This window comes from Podarcis cretensis, assembly GCF_951804945.1.
Source record: "Podarcis cretensis genome assembly, chromosome: 10".
Taxonomy (NCBI): domain Eukaryota; kingdom Metazoa; phylum Chordata; class Lepidosauria; order Squamata; family Lacertidae; genus Podarcis; species Podarcis cretensis.
In genome coordinates, this window is record NC_137179.1 from 36,370,783 (window position 1) to 36,392,921 (window position 22,139).

The window sequence follows — 22,139 nt, forward strand, 5'->3', positions numbered from 1 at the left end:
AAGTGGGCGGGGCTTCCATTCAAACCGAACCGTCGGCCAACGAAGTTGGTGAGGTCACGCGGCGGAGTGTGTTTGTTGTCGTCGTTTCGTCCCGCTGGTTTGAAAAGCGGCGTTGGTGTGACCAGGAGGATGGCTCGGCGGGGTTGCTCCCTGGAGACTTCGTGGAAAGCAGCAGGGCTGCGCTCTTCTGACGCGCTAACGGGAGAATGCCAAAAGTTCATGCCAGATGATATTAACGCTTTATAATCGTTTCATGTTGGTGAAAAGATCCATCATGATGATGAGAGTTAACTGAATTTGTATTGCGCGTCCGGTGCCTTGTTGTCAGGGCCCGGGAATGTTCTCAGACTCAGTCAAGAACTTTCTTGAAAGCTTATGGAACAGTCAAAGGTGTTTGTACTTGGCTATGAATGGTGTTTTTTTACTTTATTTTGACAAGGCTTAAAAAAAAACCAAGGCTGGGTTATTTATTCCCATAATATGGCATGGTGCAGCATATTATTTTTTTTTCAAAAATAATGGTGCCTGAAAAGGGGGGGGGGGATCAAATGTGATTTATATATGTGCAACAAAAATGACCGAGCACAGTGATGGACGCCAAGTTGGATCACATTAAAAGACAAATTCATGAAGAATTGAGCTATTCGTAGCTACGAGCCAGTACGCTTCTGAATACCAGTTGCTAGGAATCGCAGGTGACTAGAGGGCTGTTTTGTTGCATTCAGGTCCTGCTTCTGAACTTCCTACAGGCATCTGGGTGGTCACTGAGAACAGAATGCTGGACTAGGTGGGATCGAGAACAGGGTTTTTTTCTCCATCCTCCTTTACAATGACTTCTATTTAGATGTAAGAATTTGCTGCAGAATCCAAAACTACATCTGCTGAAAAACAGATTAACCTTATGTTTTGTAATGTGTGAATGGATGTTGTGCTGATCCTTGTCCTAAGCCATCTGGAACTAGGAATTTTACTGTGCCATCCTTGTAAGTCACACAGAGTTCAACAGATCTTACCCTTAGGTAAGTTAGTATATGGTTGCAGCCTTTGATACCTTATTTCCCACATGGTCAAGCCTACAGGGGCTTGTTCGCTGTGGCAGCACAGCACTGAAGTTGAAGGCATCTCTCCCAGCCTACCTTTGGCCAGCCTGCCCAAGAGGAGAGGGATCTCTCTCTTTATTCTCCCTGCTTCTTCCCAGCACACCTTGCTAAAGACACTATTTTCCTGTCACCTCACACCCAATTATCCTGGCAACCTTCCAAATCCCCAATCTCTGTTCACAAGTTGGGGTTAGGGTGGGGAAGGACAGTTCTGTTGCATTGCCAATGGTCTTCAGTGGCCCTGTATTGTTTCTTAATCATAGAATTGTAGAGTTGGAAGGGACCCCAAGGGTTATTGGGTCCAATCTACTGGAATGCAGCAATCCTGCCCACAGCTATCCCTGGGTGGGCTCAAAACACCAACCTTCTGGTTAACAGCCAGATGCACTGTCCCATTGGGCCCCAGCTTGGCCATGTCATTTTGCATAGGCTGGCTTAGGAATTCCTCTGCAGCTTGTATTTCTCCCTTCGCCTAGGCCAAAGTATGTAAGTGTGCTGTGAGCTGGGTGGGCGGCATATGAATTTAGCTGTGATGATGGAGTTCCTCATAAACTAAAAAGAAAAAAAATGTTGGTGGCAGAGGAATTGGGGGAAAGGTATACTGGAGGCCTGCTGGCCACTTCTCTGGCAGGTCATTTGTGCATCTAGACATGAATTGACTCACTTTGTGATTTCCAAGTGAGCTTGTCAATTATTTTCTGCAGCCCTAATTTATAAGATATTTCTCAAATTCAATCTGAAAAATTCATCAGACATGAAATTTAACAAATCATGAATTATAATAAAACATGAAGATATTTTGAAAATCTAGTTTCAGACATACAAATAATTTTATTGAATTGTTGCATAAGAACTTGCTTTTCTCCAACTTCCTTAGAGTAGTATTTTTTTCAGTGTATCCTTCTAGAACTTGAAACAAATTCTTAATCTCAGATGTTTGCTATGATGTTTGCTTCAGTTGCTATAGTTACAGCAGTATCAAAATCTCATCCTTACTATTTTTCAGCTGTGTTAAGAGGTGTTGAAAATTCTTACTTTATTAGAAATATCTTAAAAGCATAAGCTATTTAAAAATGTGGCAAGTGTCATATTAAATGTTTATTTTAATTGCCATGACAGGTACCATGCGGATTGTTGTGCAAAGACAGTGATTCTAAAACAGATTTTAATTTAATTACGAATATATCCTTTAATCTGGTTTTCAAACTGTGTTACTCATTTTAATTAAGATGCCTACTATGCCTCAAGCAGAACTTCAAAGTGCTTTAAAAATGAGCTTGTGCCTTTTTGCTTATGATACATAAACATCTATTGGAAAATCCTTCTCAAAAAGGGGAGTGGGTCTTTATTCTGCTGTGCTTTTTATCTTTGAACCAAATATACAATGCTTTTCTTTCCTTTTGCTGGAGGTTTTCTTGGAGAGCACCAGAAAAAGGATGAGGGAATTGCATTCATCTTTTAACTAAAGAGAGAGAGAACTAAGCCGCTTGCTACTTTTCTTAGGTATTTGGGTTGATAGTTCACTATCTATTCATCTGTTCTGAATCTTCCAATATTCAGCTTCACTGGATGAAGGTTCTAGTATGTATTATGAGAAAAAGGAGATTTAGAATTGAGGGAGTCCTTATACATTCTAACTACCCTCCCAAACAGCTGTGCTGAGTGTATATGGGCTGGATATATCATTTTCTTCCCTATGCAGCCACTGCTGCAGTAACTTCAGTAAGGATGGGAAACTCCAGTCCATGGACTTTATCTGGCCTACTAAACTTCTTAACCCAGCTCCAGGCACTCTCCTTAAGCCATGCTCCGCACAAGGTCACACACCCTCACATGTCTCATTCTGCAGCGAGTTGGCCATGAAGGAACAGAATTCTTCCTATGTCACCAGTTAACTTTGTTACTTCCCTATGCACAGGAAGACAAGGTGAGAAAGGGGGAAAGTGTGTGTGTGTGTTTAGAGAGAGAGAGCTGTGTGTATTTGAATGGGAGGGAGTGTGTTTTCGCCTTGCCCACTTCAAGCATGCATCTCCTGATCACTTTCACATGAGGGAATTTAGTGTTTTGGGGGAAAGTTCCCTACTCCAGCAAGCTTGCATGCCAAGAGAAAGAACTGTGCAGAGCATTTACACATTTCTGACTTGCAAAATAAATACTATCAAAAGTGACAAGCTAAAATACAAGCATGATTTTAAAATAATTTTTAATATCTTTGTATTCAGTATTTTTAAACATTAGCAATACCTACAATGGAACTACAATGGTATTTGGAAGTAAGTAAAGCATTTAGGACTAGCATGTTGGTTAGTTTAGACTTTAATTGATAGTTGGATGTACTACTGAATTACAGAGTACAGCTCGGACATAGCATAATAAAAAGCTTGCATTATATCAGTAGCGCTCGAACATTCATGAATAACAACCAACTGCTGTTCATCATGGAAGCCTGCAAAATTTGAAAAGCAACAACCTCTACTGAAAGGCGGACATTCACTGAAAAAATGTCTTCAAATCCCAGAAGCTCATGTAAGAAAATCATTTCTGGTTCAATAATATCACTTCAAAGCAGTTAAGACAAACGTAAAAACCTAGATTTAACTTACTAGATAGCTTTAAGAGAAGGAATACTAACTGTTCCAACTATGGAGAGGATATAAAGTCTGGAAAAATACAGAAGCAAAAAATAATCTTAATTTTCTATTAGAAGAACAACAAAAATGAAACATAAATCAGTTAGTGGAGTGTAAATTTTAAAATATTTTAAACCAAAAAGTTTACATAGTAAATTAAATCTGAACACAGATAACTACTACTTAGAAGTCAAAAAGAACAACACCAAATGTATGTTTATTACAACTGCCTCAAATATTTTATCGATTCCAGAGAAGAATAGAGACCAATTCTTTATCTCATGGAATAGGGAATTTACAACTGGCTTCAGTATGACAGCATATTACTCTATAAACTGTCAACTCTGCATAGGTTGAATGAATGACAAAGTTACTCCCCAGTGTTTACTCAAGCGAGCAAAGACACTATCCAGTTGAAGACATTTCCTGCAATTATCACACACCCATTAGCTGGCTCAAATAATTTCCTTAAATTCTTTATTGATGGTAAAGTGATGTCAAATGGGATCTGCAAAAGAGAAAGCACAAACATGGAATAAACCAAAAAATCTTAATAGAATTAAGCTGAAATCCTATATAAACTTCAATTAGAGCAAGTCACAATGAATTTAATTCATTCTGAGGAATGAGAGGAGACAAGTGCATTGTTTCCAGGGGGTACTCAAGGGTACATAGTACCAGCACCTCTTCTTTGTTGTTGTTAAAAAGTGTGGCACTTACTGTAACAACTTCATGGTGAGTACCAGCACCCATTTTTAAAGGAAAAAAAACACCGAGGGACTAACAGTGTGACCTGAGGCATGCTGAGAAGCCATTAAGGACTTGTGCCTGCTCTATGCTCCAACCATACATGTCCAATGGGGCCCCTATCCTGATTGGGGTCTGAGGCAGTAGTTTCTCTCATATATCGAGCCCTTCTAGTCTCTTTGGATAAGTCGTGCTGTTGCGGGGACTTGTGGTTTTTACTGGAGGCTCCAGTCCAAATGTGGCATCCAAATGGTGCCATTTAGATGAGGGTTTGTGGCCAGTGGGGTGAAAAGGCACAAGGGAGGCTGAAGCAGGCATGAAATCCACGATTGAGAGCATTGTGCCATGTGCATGCAAAGTGTGATGCAATACACTGACTCTCAGGTGAGCCGGAGGGATAAAAAATGGCCAAGGGTGGTAGCTGTTCAAGAGGAAGAAAAAGTGAAGCAATCTGAGGCAGCATGTGCCTTAGCAGTAGAGAAAGGGGGCTCCCTGCAATCTCCCACCCCAGTGCAGAAAACAAAAGTAATAAAAGCTTGCCACCAAGTCTTTCCCGGCTATCTACTTCCCACCTAGGGAAGGCTCTGAATTTTAGCAAGAAAAGATGAAGAGAGAAAGAAATGAGAAAGGGCTCATGGACCAACATAGCAGAGGGAGCAAGTAACAAGGGAGGACAAACAAGGTAAGAAGGGACAACACAATGTAACTATACAAAAGACCTGAGGAGAGAGCAAAGAATGGGAGCAAATGGTGATCTGGCTGCACCGAACAAACGCAGAAGCAAACTGAATTTGAATGTGACCATATGTATTCATAAAAACTGATACCAGTGGAAAAAATTATGTTGAAGATGTTTGCATTTGGAAAAAAAGTTTTTTAAAAGAAATCTGAACAACATACCTCTGTGAGTGGTGGCGGCTCATGCGGGTCAACAGACAACAAGGCTCTTATTTCAGAGAAACACTGTTTGACCATTTCCTAATTGTAGCAAAGTGGGGGAATATAAATATTATTATATTGTATGCATTTAATCTATTATATTTGGTAGATTCTTATTTTTTATATACTGTAATTATGCACAAAACACAGTCACCATCATGCAAGGCTAATGCTGAAAACCACTGGGTTTATCTGGTGTCCTGTTGAATAGTTGAAAAAAACCTCATGGACTTTTTAAGTATTCAACAGGAACAGCTGAAAAACCTAGATGGGGAAGCAAACTTTCCTCTTTTCAAGCAGAATAACAGAAACAAACCAGGAGAGGCCTGGCAGGGCCCATCTTTTGCTATAAATGGTGCTCCTCACCATGTTGAGTGAAATCATTTTCAGCTGAAGAGCAAAAGTCTGATTATTCTCTGCCTCCCAAAATGAATTGGAAGGCAAACTGCAAACCTCATGCTCCACTGCCATCAGTTCATGCCAGGGAGCATGGTATAGTTGCTCTCCCAAACAATAACCCCACAGAAACAGTTTAAAAGGCCGCCACCACAGGTTTAATTAGGCAAAGGCCCAATAGTGCTGTTGTGCTCAGGCCCTGCTTGCGGGATTCCTATGGGCATACAATAGGTATTGTAAGACCAGGATGTTGGACTACATGGGTCACTGGCCAGATCCAAATTATGGCAAAATGCAAGTTAGACTGTGAAATCTAAATGTTGCTGTGGAATCATCAACTTATATTTAAAGGATTGTACATATAATCTGGCAACTCAGTCCCAAATATTTGCATGGACATAGTTGACTGGAACACAGTCTGAGGAGCCCTATGGTTACACTGCTTCAGTGTCAAATCACCAGCCAAATTCTTAGTGCATCCTATCCAGATACTAGGATTATTTAGTTATGGGTGAAAATATGTGTGACACTCCATAAAAAAATCAAAATGGTCCTTTAAAAGCAGTGCTATCTGCCATTTAGACCTACTACACTATATGATTGGTTGAAATATTTGTTATCCAAGCTACTCAAAAAACAGCTTTTCAATAATGAAAGCAGTGACTTGTCTGTGCTGTCACAATATCCATCAGGTAAAATGCCACCACATGCATCGTTAATCATTTATTAAAATAGATATTGAAGAAAAAGTGTCACATGATAAATGTCTCCTACTTTGAAAATAAATGTCTACTTTTTCCTTGGCATTCATCATGCAACTGTACTGGCAACACTTCACTCCACTGATGTTATCGCAAACAGATCACAAGGAAATTTCTAGACTTGTCTCTCTTGATTTTTTTTAAACAAAACTGAATATGGTTTTGCTAACAAAAAGTCTAAGAATTATGGCTGACAAAAAAATTAAAAACCATTTCCCATAAGCACCTGCGGAGGGAAAGGGTCGTAGAGAAGTCTAGTTGCACCAGGAACTGATCTGACAATGGCAGATTGTTTGGCTCTGCCTATGAGTTCCAGTGGGAAGTGCTATCCCAATAATGTCTAGAGGATTAGCATTCTGCAAAGGTACGTTCTGCCTCACTAACCTTTTAAGTGTTCTTTTACCATTTCAACACAACAAGCATGCAGACAGGAGTAATCTGGTAGGCACCAGTACCCAGGATTCGCTGGGGGAAGCCATGTGCTTAAAGTATTTGGTGTGGATGTGTCCAAAGTATATCACCAAAGGCTTCTAATGAAATAAGGATCCATCGGATAAGAAAATGAGTAGAAGTTCCAGTAAGAGGCACCATCCCAAAGGATGTGGAATGCCCTCTGGAAGACAGTCAGAATGTCCCCTCCCCACATCACAGTTCTTATCCAGATCAGGGAGCAGAAAGATGCTTTTTATAAAGAAAAAATATGGGTAATCCAAAGCATGTGAGAAAGGCATGCCTTTAATGTTACATGTAATTTTACTCTGAATAAGGCAAGCATCTTAGGAGCAACCTCTTTTGAAGTAGTTTTCAGCAACTACGTTGCTTTCTAACAATTATTAGTTTAGCTGCCTTTGTCAGAAAGAATTGTTGTTGTTGTTTAGTCATAATGGTCCCTTAAAACATAGTGCTCACATCAGGGTTACTCCGAAGTATGGGGGAATTTGGAAAGGTAGCATATTGCCTGTATTATATGTTTTAGCAATTCCCCTATAGAAAAGGAAGAAGCAAATGGAAGATGGTTAAAATGTATGGTAGGAAAGGTTAATTCTGCCTTGTAGTGAATGGAAGTTATTGCAATTGCCATGTGCAGTTACTCTTCATAACTTCACAGCATCACAAAATACAAATAAATGCCACACTCATTGATTGTTGTAGGAGTGCTTCCTGAATTATCAATTTTTATATACCCTGGTTTTTTCATCAAGTGGCACCTTTGCCACGGTTTTCAATGAACTTGAATGTCTCTCTGTTTCACTTTCTAATTGAGAAGTCTTCACAGTTTGCATTAACATTTCAATTTGTAGCTTAAGATCAGACAGCTTTTCACGTACAGCAATAACACTAAAAAAAAGAAAAAAATGTTAACACAATACAATTGCACTATAAATACAGTGGTACCTTGGGTTAAGAACTCAATTCGTTCCGGTGGTCCGTTCTTAACCTGAAACTGTTCTTAACCTGAGGTACCACTTTAGCTAATGGGGCCTCCCACTTCCGCCGTGCCGGTGTGCGCGTGATTTTTGTTCTCATCCTGAAGCAAAGTTCTTAACCCGAGGTACTATTTCTGGGTTAGCAGAGTCTGAAACCTGAAGCGTCCGTAACCCGAGGTACCACTGTACTGTATACATACAAAGTAAAATATACTTCCTTGGGTAATAAAAATAAATTCTTTACTAAGATGGTTTTCTTTGCTTCCCTTTATGCATAATTATAGCAGTGTTTTTGTATGGCACTGGTTGACAGAAATGGGGAGGGGGGGAGAGAGAGATGGTGACAAACAATCTAGAAGGCATGGACTGGGCCTCTTGCTCACTGAACTTCTCAGAAGGAGAATAAAAGAGGAAGGGGGAGGTTTTGGAGGAGAATAAGTGGAAGGCAATATTTTAACACAAACTACCCAGAGCATGCACAAAAACATGTTCTTTCACATACAATATAACATGCAGCAAAATTAATACATTAAGTTACCTGTTCAGTGGGATCCACAAATAACCACAGTACACATTGGCTGAATTGAAAGACTTGATGTTGGTAATTTTGACTGCTTTTGTATTATAAGCATAGACAAACAAAACCTACACAAAGGAAGGAAAGATATATAATAGAAATAGGTATAGAAATAACACCTCGATTAGATGTTTATTATCCTTGTAGAAATGCCATTTAGATTAGTCCATAGATGGACACACTATATGTTTGTAAGCTAAAAACCAAAGAAAATGTATTTGTAGAATTGGTACCGTATGCTCCACCCAGCAGATTGCTTTGCTATACTTCTGGCTGAATAACAGAATGTAGAAAATCTTATCTAACTTATGAAGCCCCCTGCATCAAACATCTTCTCTACTTTAGTTCTGTAGGTTGCTTAAGACACACCTTTCTACATAGGCCTTTGGATCCTTGTGAGAGTGTGAACAGTTTGATTTACTTTAACAGTCTGCTAGAAGTATTTTCTTGTGTTGGGTTTACTATATAACTAATTCAGCAGGAGACCAATCCTTAACCAAGGGAATGAGATAAATTAAAGAATCCCACATTTACTTAAAATGGTTTAGCTTTTTTTGTATTTTTATTCTAAATCAATCAGTGTTTGATTTAATTATAAAGGAATGCAGCATCAGGCACAACCCACAGCCTTACTTTACTCCATGTAAGGAGTTCATGCTTTAAGTTCAAAGAGAGCACCAATTTTGTAATCTTACCATAGTTTCCCCTTCTTTCAACGACCTTTCCAAAGATGGAAGGTACCACTGCACACAGAGTTCCCTGATGGGAGTACTGGTTGCCTTGTTGTCTGAATGAATGTCCATCTCAGAGCTACAAGCAAGGCTGGCAGGTAATTTCCATGATGTTTGTCTTTTTGGTAACAGTGCTCCTGAGAGTGACTAAAATTATAATAATTAAGCATAAGTTTATCTTTGTTCAAGTTTTCCTCCCAATATAAAACTTGTTTGAAAAACCATACACATTTGTTTACTCAGAAGAAGCCAAGCAAAAATTCCACAATATGTCTGATTTCTGAAGAGCTTTCCTCATGGCAGGAAAATGAATGGGCCTTTTCTGAGTATCACTAATGTTGGTAATCACTCGTGGTTTTTATTATTCTGTATTATTTTGATTGTAAGACGTCTTTAATATTTCATAGGAAGGGGCCATAAATACAGAAAGTAAATGCTTAAAAATATATTTTAAGTACTATTAACAAATTACCTTTCCAAGCACAGTCATACTATAGCAAGGTTTTTCAAAACCATATAGCTGTTTCGGAGGTTCTTGAAGGCAGCAGCCAGAATATATAAGCAGATAGATTTTTAAGAATGAATGCAATTCTGCTAAGCGCAGGGTAACTGTTGTGTCAAACACTGAAGTGAACAGCACATCTTCTTTAGCAAATAAGCCCGCACCTGCTTTTGGAACAGCTGCAACGAAAAGATAATTCATGACTATTTCTACTCCAATTCATAATACACACACATTATAAACACTAAACAAACGAATCATGATCTTATTATTCGTAGTATCATTTTTATCTCTCTGCATTTCTCCAATCTGCATCATTTTCTTTCTTAAGCTGTGGACCAAATGATGTCAAACAAGCAAGCCATTGTTCGTTTCTGTATGTCTCAAAAATCCATACTATTATATGCCGCAACCACCACTGCTACTACTATTCATTGTTTTCTGAACCAGGACATTTCAGATATCACTAGTTCGTACTAACTCCAGTAAAAAAGTTTGTCATATAGATCTGTTACGAAATTAATATGGTTACTGACAGGCTAGGCACCAGGCTTTCCGGGACCTTTGATCAGGGAACTGTTCCACACTCCAGGCATTTTAAGAATACTCATGTTTGGGGTGGGACCAGGCCTACTTTTTCTTATAGGAACGTAAGAAGCTGCCCTACCCTGATTGAGACCATTGGTCCACCTAGTTCAGTAGTGTCTACATTGGGGATAGACCGAGATGCCCCTCCCACCATTACACTGTATAATATTAAAGAGATGGATGTAGGGTGACGGTCAATACTAAGGTAAAAGCAATTGTATACTCATTGGAATAATAGCATTACTTATATAGCTACATATTGCATTGTATTATAAGTGCCTTTTTCTTTCACTTTATTGTTCCACTGAAAATTTTCAATAAAATATATATATTTTTTAAATACTATGATTAAAAGCAATACGGAAATAATTCCAGAAAAACAGTTGTCTGTGCATAGCACACTAAGACAATAGTCTTCCTAAAAAGAAATATTTCCTACCAAGCATGGGGCTCAAGTTCAAGTGTCTGGTTAAGTAAGTATTGTAGCGAATTACATGGACCCAGGGTATCTTCAATTTGCACTGAACGTCTTCAAGAGGAGCGCTTTCAGCGCCATCACTTTCTGCTTTATCTTCATGTGGCAAAGTCATCACGGGAACTTTGTAGCAAACGTCATATCCTTCTGGAAAACAAAATACATGTTACACAATTCTAGTTCTCAGTAATACACACCAAAAACCTGACATCAATTAGTTGCTGTTTTTTAAGTTCCACGTTGTGCACAGTTTAGCATAAAATAAATTGAAACCAACTGTAAGACAATGGAGCCCCATCAAGACATTTCTAGTTATTGTGGGTTTATTGTTGATTATTACTTAATTAATAACAGTGCAATCAGTGTGCATGGAACAGAAAATCCTCTAAATACTTCAATACAAAGATATATTGGGGGGGATCTGGTTTCCCTTCACATTTTAACACCATGATCAATATTAATTTCAAAGTCAAATACCAATTTTAAGTGGTGAAATATTTGGTCTTAGTAGCCTCTTATAACAAGCCCATATTTTAAATCAGTTGAAAATTGGAAAATTTCTCATTTGCTTTGTTTTATTTATATTATCTACCCATTGTACTTTAGATCTTTTCTGAAGTTTGATGATCCATTAATTACTACAGTGTGCAATGTAATAGCACTCCTAAACCAATGAGGGATTTGTACGGACCAGTATTACCTGTAGGAATGCATCAAAACATAATGAAACCCCTAACTAATTTTCTTCCATTGGCTAATGACCCTGAGAACTTTTTGCTTTCCCTTGTAATAAGTGATTTGGTAATCTATGTTTCAGATGATTACTTTAATCCACTCTGCATATGTCTTGGAACAGACACTTATTTGATCATGCTCTCTCTGTGTCAAACTCTACTCAGCTGTGTGTTCATTTCAACCCCTATACTGTGATTGTTTTAATCCTCCTCCTAACTGCAGCAGAAACCAGAAATAGAGCTAAAAGGCGCCAATTTATGAATTCATCAATCACAGATTAGGGCACAGGATGCTGTGCCAAAAGAGGCTCAAAAGCACTCAGCAGTAGCTGGTGCATACTATCTTTAGCTAGGCACTGGTTTACACATTACACACCTTGACACTTCACTGCCACATAGTACTCTATACCTCACAACCTGAGATACGGGTGGTGAGTTTATTGACTATCGCTTGGCTTAACAGTACCATGTTGCCACATAGCATGCACACAGGAAACACACCTGCCCGTTCTGGGACACTGTCTCCCATATTACTATCCAGCCTGCCTCCTCTGCTTGGTCCCTGATTGAACAGAGGGAGCAGGTTGGAGAGACATTTTGCAGCAGCCTGGTGTGATGACTGTGTGCTCATCTACAGGGAGAGAGAAAAACAGTTCTGCTATTTATTTTGGCATTTGTACCTCACTTTTATATGATAACTCGTACTTAATGTCTTATGGAATATGGTGATCCCTTTTTGTGCAGGTGCTGTTCTTGTGGTATATGTGAAAGTAGATATTTTAAAAATACACCTGCCAAATTTGCCATCTTCGTATGGCTTTTTTCAGTCACTCAATAACATACATTCTGTAGAATAACACAAGGCTAACAGACAAATACCAGACAAAAAGTCCTTGTAGGAAGAACTGAGGTCCAGCAGAGCAAATTCCGGCATGTTTTCTTGAGCTCTCTGTCTCATGTGATACAATTTAACAGGCTTCTTTCCAATTAATTGCTGTGAAGTCAGAATAGCTTCACTGACCTAGAATCAAGATGTATTTGATCAGATTTAACTCATTGTAATATGTACTAGCTTTAAAACTGTAAATCAGAAAATTAGCAGTAAAAGCAAATACACAATATATATAATATATAATATAAATGGCTGTAGAAATGTTCTATGACATTGTCACTGATAATTTAGTTATTAAACAAGCAATTTCGAATCAAGACATATCGACCTACATCACACAGGTGCCTAACTACATGACAGACAGGCGTGCATACATATAAGGCACTTAAGCAAAAGCAAGCAATGCAACTGTAGAATAATTTTGTTCCTTCTTTACTGCCTTTAACCTCCTAGGTGCATTTGCACGAGAATAAAACCTCTCAATCTAGGCCCATACAGTGTATTAATCTGCTAACGACTATTTCCATTACTGCCAGAGACTTATGCCATTCTAGGTATGGGAAATAACTGCTTCTGGGTTCCCTGTTATTTTCATGAATAAATTGATTTTTATATGCACTTTACCTTAGTATGTGCATTTTGCTACTCATTGCTTGGCTGGTGAACTGCATTTCCAAATTCAGAAGAGGGCAAATTTTGGGGAATCACTATGAGTTAAGGAGATCCACCTTTAAACTGAACTCAGTCGCATTTATCCTCCCTCCCAGGGAGCCATGAGATACTTAAAAATTGAAGTCCCCTCACTCATTTATAATTACAATTTGAAATCAGCATTCATGGTCATATTACTGAAATTAATTGTTGTTCTTGCTCAAGTTTTTGCCATTTCCCAAAAATACAAAAGATATTAACTAATATTGAAAGAACGGAGGATTACACTGAAAATTGTTAAGTGTTGCCATCATCACCCTATCGTTCTTCCTTCCTATAATGTAAACTGTTTGGTTTTTTCTCTGCAGGAGGTCAAATTAATAATTATTAAAGAAATATAAGTAAGATTACAGAAATAAGCCCCAAACCTGTGCAGCAGCTCGTATTGCAATCCAGGCCTGCACCCTGTACATTTCCAGGGCTGTAATTTCCTCCGAACTAACACGATGTCTGCTGACAGCCTAAATATAACACAAGTTCAAATTTAGGGGGGGTTGGGAGGGAGGGAAATCAATATATTATGGGAAAGCATTTTTAAACAACACAATATACTGTAAAAACTTCTGGAAAAAAATATTCTTATTTCTTTATGGTGCTGTCCTATGCATGTTGACTCCAAAGGAAACCCCAATGAGTGCAATGAGAATTACTCCCTGGCAAGTGGATATAAGATCTTACACTGCAATCTCTCTATCTTGAATGAAATAGCTATTCTGATGGCTTGTTTTGGAGGTATAAACTTGGTACAGCAGCTACATGCAAAAGAGGACAGAACTCCTGCATCATTAATGATTGTGAAGAAGAGGGAATTTCTGTTTGCATGAAAAGCTACACCTCCTGGCATTTCCTCTAATACCCTTGGCCCCTTAAAATTTGTGCATTAAAAAAAAAGAAAAGCAGGTAGAGTAAATGGCATGCCAGGTCTAAACATGTGCACCTGAAGAATAGAAGTATTACAGTACTTTATAATCCAGTTATTTCTTTTGTGGTGACAGTGAGAAAAAAGGGGAGACAGGAGTGATATATGCTCAAAGAAGACGGTATCAGTTTCTTTGTTCAGAAAAACATGACAACAAGAAGGCTAAAATGAATGAAGATAAAAAACAAAGGTTGTTGTTCCCATATGATAAGACTACAACTCTTCTAAATTCTGTGCATAGCTACAGAGAATCAAAGCTGAAACATTTGACTTAGTTGCTTAATTCATGGGAAATTACTGGGGGTCCAAAATAGGAGAGGTCCTTCAGTGTTCAGGAATTTAAACAGTCTTTCATTGTTTTTGAGACTGTTTTTTACCACAATTAAGAAACAGTTGTTATAATAAAGGACTAGTATAACTACAAAAGTACTTCATTGGGGTTTGGACGTAGTGATTCAATAGATCTGATTGCTATACTCCACAAGACAAGCAAGAGATTGCAGGGGTCAACATAGCTGTCATAGTTCATTGGGTATAAATGTTTGACAAATTCATGCAAAAGAAAAAGCTTGATCTATCCCCACTTACCTGGGAACAAGCCTCATTAAATTCAATAGGACTTACTTTGATATGGTTAGAGCGCTGTCAGGGGCCATGTTCAGGCATTTTTGGTGAACTAAAGCTACTGTATGCACATGCCTTTAGTCGAAGACAAATGGTACATACCCTTGGTTTAAATGTTCTTCCCTTCAGTGAACCAGAAGTTGGAGATTCCTCCTTGTTTGTAATTAAATAAAAATATAGCAATGCTACCTCCATGTATGATTTTCTTATCAATCTGCAAAGCAAACAAACAAGCCCACAAAGCTTGTAACATAACTTTACACAAATCATTACAGAAACGAAGTGGCTAGGTTGTGCTCTGGCAACAAGCAAATGGAAGCCGGGGCATGACATTTTGCATGTCACCACAATGCAGGAGAAACACACAATGCACTTCAATGTATCCACACTACACTAAATGCAATCTTAAATTGGATTTTTTCCCCCTTTACCGCATTATCAGTGGATTAGGAAAATCCAAATTAAATGGAGGGCAAGTGAGGACTGCCTCTTGGATAAGAACAGTGGCACATGGATGACACAAATAAACAAACAAACATGCATGATGCATGAAATCCACTTTGAGCCTCTGTGTGTAAACACCCTTACATCCAAGAAACCTGACATTCCATTTAGTTCATGAATAAACCTTCCTTAGGATTTGCACATAGCATGCCGAGCAATTCAAGATGTACCCTTGCTATGTTGGGAAATTGTCTGTGTATTTGGTGGGAAATCCAGACATTCAGATCATTAACCAACATTTTTTTAAAAAAAACCATGCCTCTCTGAGACCACAGCTCAGCAACGCACACAAGGGCTCCAGATGTGCATCAGAGCTGGTGGATCAGAACACAATTTACAAGTTGCACTGTAGAAAAAGGGCATCCGTCCTAGGCATCCTTACTTGGGGTAAGTACTGAATCCACTTCGAGGGGTTTTTCCTACAATCAAGTGGTATATAAATTTTGTAAAATAAATAAGAGGCCTGGCTTCTAAGTAAGGGGGGGCAGGGTATCTGTTAGCCTTTATTTTACTAGAAAAGGACAATGAAAACACCAATTCAAAACACACAGGTAAAAGAATTTGAACAGCTGCTTACCCATAATTTTGGTAACTACCAAGACTTAACTTTATGGCATCCAGCAAACTCTCAACAGCTACTGTTGATTTATTAACACCCATACAATCAATTTGTCGTTCTATCTTCCCTAAATAGAAAAAAGAGACACACAAATTAATCTGACAAGCTAATGCAGAAAATGCTCAATAGCAATGTTTTGCAACCAGGCGGCATATGAAGATATCAGGGGGGGGACCTATTTTTTCTTTCTTTAAAAAAAGAATATAATGCCCTCTAAGGCCCCTATGTACAATGTACACGACACAGGCATGGGAATACTGTGGGGATATGAGCTGCATATTACCGTACCTTTCCGAAAAAGAAGTTCTGCTTCCAGATCAAACTCTCGTCTCACTGAAGCAGCACATAGGTCCAGTGCTGTTTCTGTATGCCGGAGGGCTTTTACCCATTGGAACTCAGATTGTGGTTTAGACATGCAAGATAATTCTAGAGTCAATGTATGCGCTAGAAATGAAGAAACAGAAATCAAGAAATACTTGCAAGAAAGTGTTACCCAAGGAAGAACAAAAATCAAATATTGTGAAAAATAAAATACATTTCCTTTTCTTTTTTAAAAAATTAAGAGCCAAAAAATTATGTCCGAGTAGCTGACATCAAAGGGACGCAGGTGGCGCTGTGGGTTAAAGCCTCAGCGCCTAGGACTTGCCGATCGAAAGGTCGGCGGTTCGAATCCCTGCAGCGGGGTGCGCTCCCGCTGCTCGGTCCCAGCGCCTGCCAACCTAGCAGTTCGAAAGGACCTCCGGGTGCAAGTAGATAAATAGGGACCGCTTACCAGCGGGAAGGTAAACGGCGTTTCCGTGTGCGGCTCTGGCTCTGGCTCTGGCCAGAGCAGCGATGTCACGCTGGCCACGTGACCCGGAAGTGTCTCCGGACAGCGCTGGCCCCTGGCCTCTTAAGTGAGATGGGCACACAACCCCAGAGTCTGTCAAGACTGGCCCGTATGGGCAGGGGTACCTTTACCTAGCTGACATCAAAAATTAAACATGCTGTGAATGTCACTATATATCTCAATATTTTGAGATATCTCACATTAGCACTAAATTGACTGCAGATATATTTATAGTTCTATATGTGAGCATATGCAAGGCAGCTGAAAAAGGCAAGTTATAGTAAATGCAATATTTAGACGACAACAAACCAATAAACCTTACTACAATTTCTCATTTGAAGAGTAGTAATCCTAGACATCCTAGACCAGGCTTCCTCAACCTCAGCCTTCCAGATGTTTTGAGACTACAATTCCCATGATCCCTGACCACTGGTCTTGCTAGCTAGGGATCATGGGAGTTGTAGGCCAAAAACATCTGAAGGGCCAAAATTGAGGAAGCCTGTCCTAGACTAAACTGTGACAGCCAACAAAAACATTACTCATTTCAGTATAGCCAACAATACTATAGCTTAAACTGTTGCTTTACAATTTCTATTTTTAGTATCTTTCCATTACAGATTCCAGCAAAAAATATTTATGTATTTAAAGTTGCCAATAACATAACTGAAATATAATGCAGTACCAGGATATCAGATGTGCTTTATAAATAATAACATGTTTTGTAGGACACTTAAATTTCCTTACCAATTCTCAGTTTGACTTTTGCCAGTAATCTGATATGTGGCAGGTATATGTTTTTCAAAGGCTCCAGTAGAGTTGTCAGTGTAGGATCTGCTGTAGGTTTTTCAAGTAATTGCCCCAAAACATATAACTGTTGAAAAGTGTGATTTAGTAATGAAAATTTGCTAATCCCATTACTCTTATACAAACAGATCCCTGCAATTGTCACTGTTATTAGGTCTTTTGCATTCAGAGATTTCAGAGTTATTAAGGATTGTGCTGCTGGAGCAAATGCTCCATTCATGTCAGGAACGGGTGTCGGGAGCAGGTCAGCAGTAACTCACACAGCATCAGAGAAGTTAACTCTTTATTCAAAGAAAAAGACAGCTCAGGAGGCCAGGCCTAGTGAGCACAGCAACTCTCCCCAGCAGATCTTGCCCCAAAGAGGCAGTTGTGAGGACTGAAGTTCTCCACCTTCCCACAGTTCCCTAAGTCTCCTCCTCCACCACGTTCTTCCCAAGCAATCTGAGACTTCATCCTCTTGCCTTTCTTTGATCCACCCTCTTCATACTTCTTCTGGTTCTAGGAAACCAGGTGGGAGGGGAGCTGGTTGCACCAGGAGAGGGAGACTCCCTTGCTTCTTCAGCAGCCTGCCTCATCTCTGCCTCCTAGCCTCCCCCCCTCCTGTTCAGCCCCCACTTCTGCCTCTGATTCTAGACTGCTCTCTGCCACAGACTCTTCCTGCTCTCTAAACCCTCTTACCTCTTCAGCTTCCAACACCTCCTCCTCCCATTCTGCTCCCTCTTCCCCCTCTGACCACTCATTGCCATCCCGTCACCAGTCCCCTGACTCTGAGTCTTCTTCCCTTGGGGATTCCACAGCTGGCGCCCCCCACTACTCTTCTGCATCCAGCCAGTCTATGACAGTTCATTGCAAGCTAGTAAAGGAATACCGATTTAAGTCAGGGTGGAGAATCCTATGCGACAAACTGGACAATGATGTGAAATGAAGATTGTTGGGACCTCACAGAGCTTGCAAAGAGTCCTGGCTGGTGCTTTGAAGTGCTGCTGATCAGGAAGCTTGATGTTACCACCCATCAGTTGACAGTGACTTCATGCCTACTTTCCCACTGGAAGCTCAGTGACACAGCCAATCCAACAGGCTTGAACTCACTGCCTATCAGCTGATGAGCAATGACTGCAAGCCTGCATTCTGAAGAGAACAGCTGGGATCCAAAAATGTTGGATTCATACCAATAGTAGCCTTCTCTCATCTAAACTGAGCCTATTAAATCCCAGGGAGCTGAGTCAAAACTGACTCCATTCTTTGCCCCATGGCATTTGACATTGCTTCCTACTTGATCACATTTTAAGAGCCAAGCTACACCTGACACTAAATGCATCTTGTATCTAATGTGCATGCATGGTGTAGAAATTTAACTCATTTCTCACCTGCTGTCTTCCTAATGAATCTAATATTTTTATTGGGAAAGAAGAAATCCTTCACTGGGATTTTTCTCAGAACTATAGCAAGGGAAGAAAGAGCTAAATTCCCTCACACACTGAGAGTTAAATTCCCACTGAATAACCAACACCCACCTCACATTTAATATCACAAATAGTGTGGCACTAAAGACAGCTGGAGTTGTTGTTTTTACCCCTAGAACTTCAGCATGGTCTTTCCATATTACATGGACTTGTGTATACCTTTACACCATAATAAGACAGTAAACTCTATGACAAATTTAAACTAGCATTAAATCATCAGAATGCACTCACCTGTTGGACAACAATTGTGTGTGCCATAATTAATACATCCATTTGATCAGTTTTAGATGTCTGATTATCTGAATCCTCCCCTGCTTGTGTTTTCATTATGTCAGTCAGCAGAAGCATACTCTGCACTAGTGTTAAAGAAGCTGGTGGAGAAATCAGAGTCTTTTCTTCAAGTAACCTGATTACATTCTATAAAAACATAACAGAATACATTCATGTGCAGTTACAGTCTAGCGGAGTGTTTCTCAAATGTTTCTCAAAAGGCGGAGGAAACACAAACCAAGGAGATGCAGCAAAATTAAATGAAAATCTAGGATGTCAAGGAAAGACAAGCTGGGAAGTCTTCATATGATAGGACGTGACTAGAGATGTTCTATGGTTGTAATAGGTACCTACTATTCTATTAGATGTTGTAAAAGGTAAAGGGACCCCTGACCATTAGGTCCAGTCGTGGCCGACTTTGGGGTTGCAGTGTTCATCTCGCTTTATTGGCTGAGGGAGCTGGCGTACAGCTTCCGGGTCATGTGGCCAGCATGACCAAGCCGCTTCTGGCAAACCAGAGCAGCGCACGGAAATGCCGTTTACCTTCCCGCTGGAGCGGTACCTATTTATCTACTTGCACTTTGGCATGCTTTCAAACTGCTAGCTTGGCAGGAGCAGGAACCGAGCAACGGGAGCTCACCCCGTCGCGGGGATTCGAACCGCCAACCTTCTGATCGGCAAGTCCTAGGCTCTGTGGTTTAACCCACAGCGCCACCCGTGTCCCTATTAGATGTTGTACTAGATGTTTAAAAGAGGTGATAATAAAAACTAGAACGACACAGCAAAGGAAACAAATCCATGGAATGGAAAAATGCAAAAAATAAAATAAAAAATTCTATGGATCTAACTTAGTCATGTTTATTACTTTCAATGGGTCTATTCTGAATAACAATTAGTTGGACACCACACTTTATATTAAGACACTAACTAAAATAAATCCATGAATTGTGTCAGAATTAATGTTTTATACACCAATTTTACTGGGAAAGAATTCACAAATCAGTTTTGAGTCCAAACCTGTAAACAACACTTAATGTCAGCCACTGGTTTTCCTTCTTGCAGGCCAAGCATAACAGCTTGCATTGTAATTTCGGCAAGTGTTTCAACATCATTGAATTCCTCCGCTTCCATTTGTACTTCACCAATCAGACTTGAGCACTCCTTCAATTCATTTTCTCAAATAAGCAGAAATGCACTTCCATCAGTACACACATTATTTTCCCAAACAGCAGCACATACAATTTTCAATTATCGTAATATTGACAAATAATAATGGAACATTTAATATGTTAATAATATAACATTTCAAGCATGCACATTAGCATCTATTGGTTTTTTACTCAAAGATATTGACAAACATGATCAAGATCCTGTGAGCATTGCATTGCCTTCACTATAATGATTTAGCGCAGATGTAGTGCTGCCTGATTGTACTAAAATGTACTAAAAGGAAGGCCACATCTGCTTTTAGTAATGCAGCTTTATATACAGTGCATGCAAGATGCAGCTGGAGTTGAGTGCTACCTAAGTAGGAAGAACCTATTTGAACGATGTCATAATCACAGTAAAAGTGTTTGGGCAAGTAGGACAAAACATCTTGGTGAATTATGTTAAGGAATGCAGTTAATTCTCCATGAGTCAGCAGATGATTCATTCCGCAGAATGCAGCTGCAGGCATCCTGTGACTCTCTTATCTGTGTTACTGGGCAGATTTGGCAAGTAACTGTGTATAAAAGGGCTCAGGTTACAGCATGTTAAGTGGGTTGCAGTAGGAGATTGCAGAAATTGTTGAAGGCTATCTGGTGGAACTGTAGATTCGAGTGAAGAATCTGTGAAGAGATTCTCTTTTCTGTGGTTAGCTGAACCACTTGACTGAGCTTCCACAGAGCATACACCCAACACCCCAACAAATTAACAGTAGTTTTAAGGTCAAATACTACCTTTCATAGTTTCAATGCCTCGCGCCTGTGCTGTCATTGCAGTCACTAATGCCAAACGACATCTCAGCCATATATGTATATTCATATGTTTTCGTGCTGTTACATTGTGAAGCAGATTGGAATCTTCAACATAAATTATATCACCATTTATCTAAAAGACATGGGGAAAATAAACCAACTGGGTGCATTGCTCAATTCTTCTATTGTAGAATAATTTATCATTAATGTACAGAAAAATGTAAAGTAATCTAGTACATATATTGAGTTATTTATGAAAACAATTGTTCTGCTTCTAGTTAAATGGGTTGCAATACACAATAGACATGTATTAATCTAAAAGGATCACATATGCTTTCCAGAGTTGGCTATAACTTTAAGGCACTTTTATTTTTTTAGCTCTGTGTGACTTATCATTATAAACTTGTTAAGATATTTTGACACATACCTCTATTTTTCTCTCTGGTTTTTTAATTGAATCAAGTGATTTCTTGAAAATTGTTGCATCTTGAAGAAGTTTTATTGCAGAAAAGGCCAAAGCAGCACTGTGATAAGCAAACATATCATTAAACATTTAAGAAGTTTAAGTATTTCCTATTTTAAAGCAATAGTTCTGGTACCCACATCAGCTGCCATCAATTTAGTTTGTATTCATGGGGAAACATAGTATAAACCACAGGAGTTTTTAACAGAAATAGCTAACATTTTGCTGCTTTGTTGTTTGCCACCCTGGGTTCTTTAGGGGGAAGCCTGAGAGAAATTTAATAAAATAAATTTTAAAAGTTGAATTTGATAGCATTTTGGTCACTGTTCACAATCAGTACATCAACAATTGGTTCATCATCACCAGATCCTGAGTGCTACTATAGATTAAGTGCAGGATCATTGCCCCTCAGGTCAGTTCCATGACCAACTGTTCTAGGGCATAGTCATATAGTATACTTTTTTGTCATGACTGGA

General features: G+C 39.3%; 1 protein-coding gene across 2 annotated transcripts in view; it reads right to left on the reverse strand.

The window, feature by feature from the left end:
* Positions 1-3,286: 3,286 nt before the first annotated feature.
* The window catches only part of CFAP54 (cilia and flagella associated protein 54), a 108,701-nt gene continuing 89,848 nt past the window's right edge, over positions 3,287-22,139 (reverse strand). For both annotated transcript variants that reach the window (XM_079991868.1, XM_079991867.1), the window contains 17 exons: positions 21,628-21,724; positions 21,183-21,333; positions 20,260-20,417; positions 19,204-19,389; positions 17,450-17,576; positions 16,165-16,320; positions 15,835-15,943; positions 14,856-14,967; positions 13,579-13,671; positions 12,487-12,628; positions 10,838-11,020; positions 9,781-9,989; positions 9,273-9,455; positions 8,539-8,645; positions 7,758-7,911; positions 5,378-5,455; positions 3,287-4,238 (listed from right to left, as the gene is read on the reverse strand). In XM_079991868.1, coding sequence (XP_079847994.1) covers positions 4,119-4,238; positions 5,378-5,455; positions 7,758-7,911; positions 8,539-8,645; positions 9,273-9,455; positions 9,781-9,989; positions 10,838-11,020; positions 12,487-12,628; positions 13,579-13,671; positions 14,856-14,967; positions 15,835-15,943; positions 16,165-16,320; positions 17,450-17,576; positions 19,204-19,389; positions 20,260-20,417; positions 21,183-21,333; positions 21,628-21,724 — 2,365 coding nt within the window. In that variant the 3' untranslated portion in view covers positions 3,287-4,118. The remainder of the gene's footprint in view (positions 4,239-5,377; positions 5,456-7,757; positions 7,912-8,538; positions 8,646-9,272; positions 9,456-9,780; positions 9,990-10,837; positions 11,021-12,486; positions 12,629-13,578; positions 13,672-14,855; positions 14,968-15,834; positions 15,944-16,164; positions 16,321-17,449; positions 17,577-19,203; positions 19,390-20,259; positions 20,418-21,182; positions 21,334-21,627; positions 21,725-22,139) is intronic.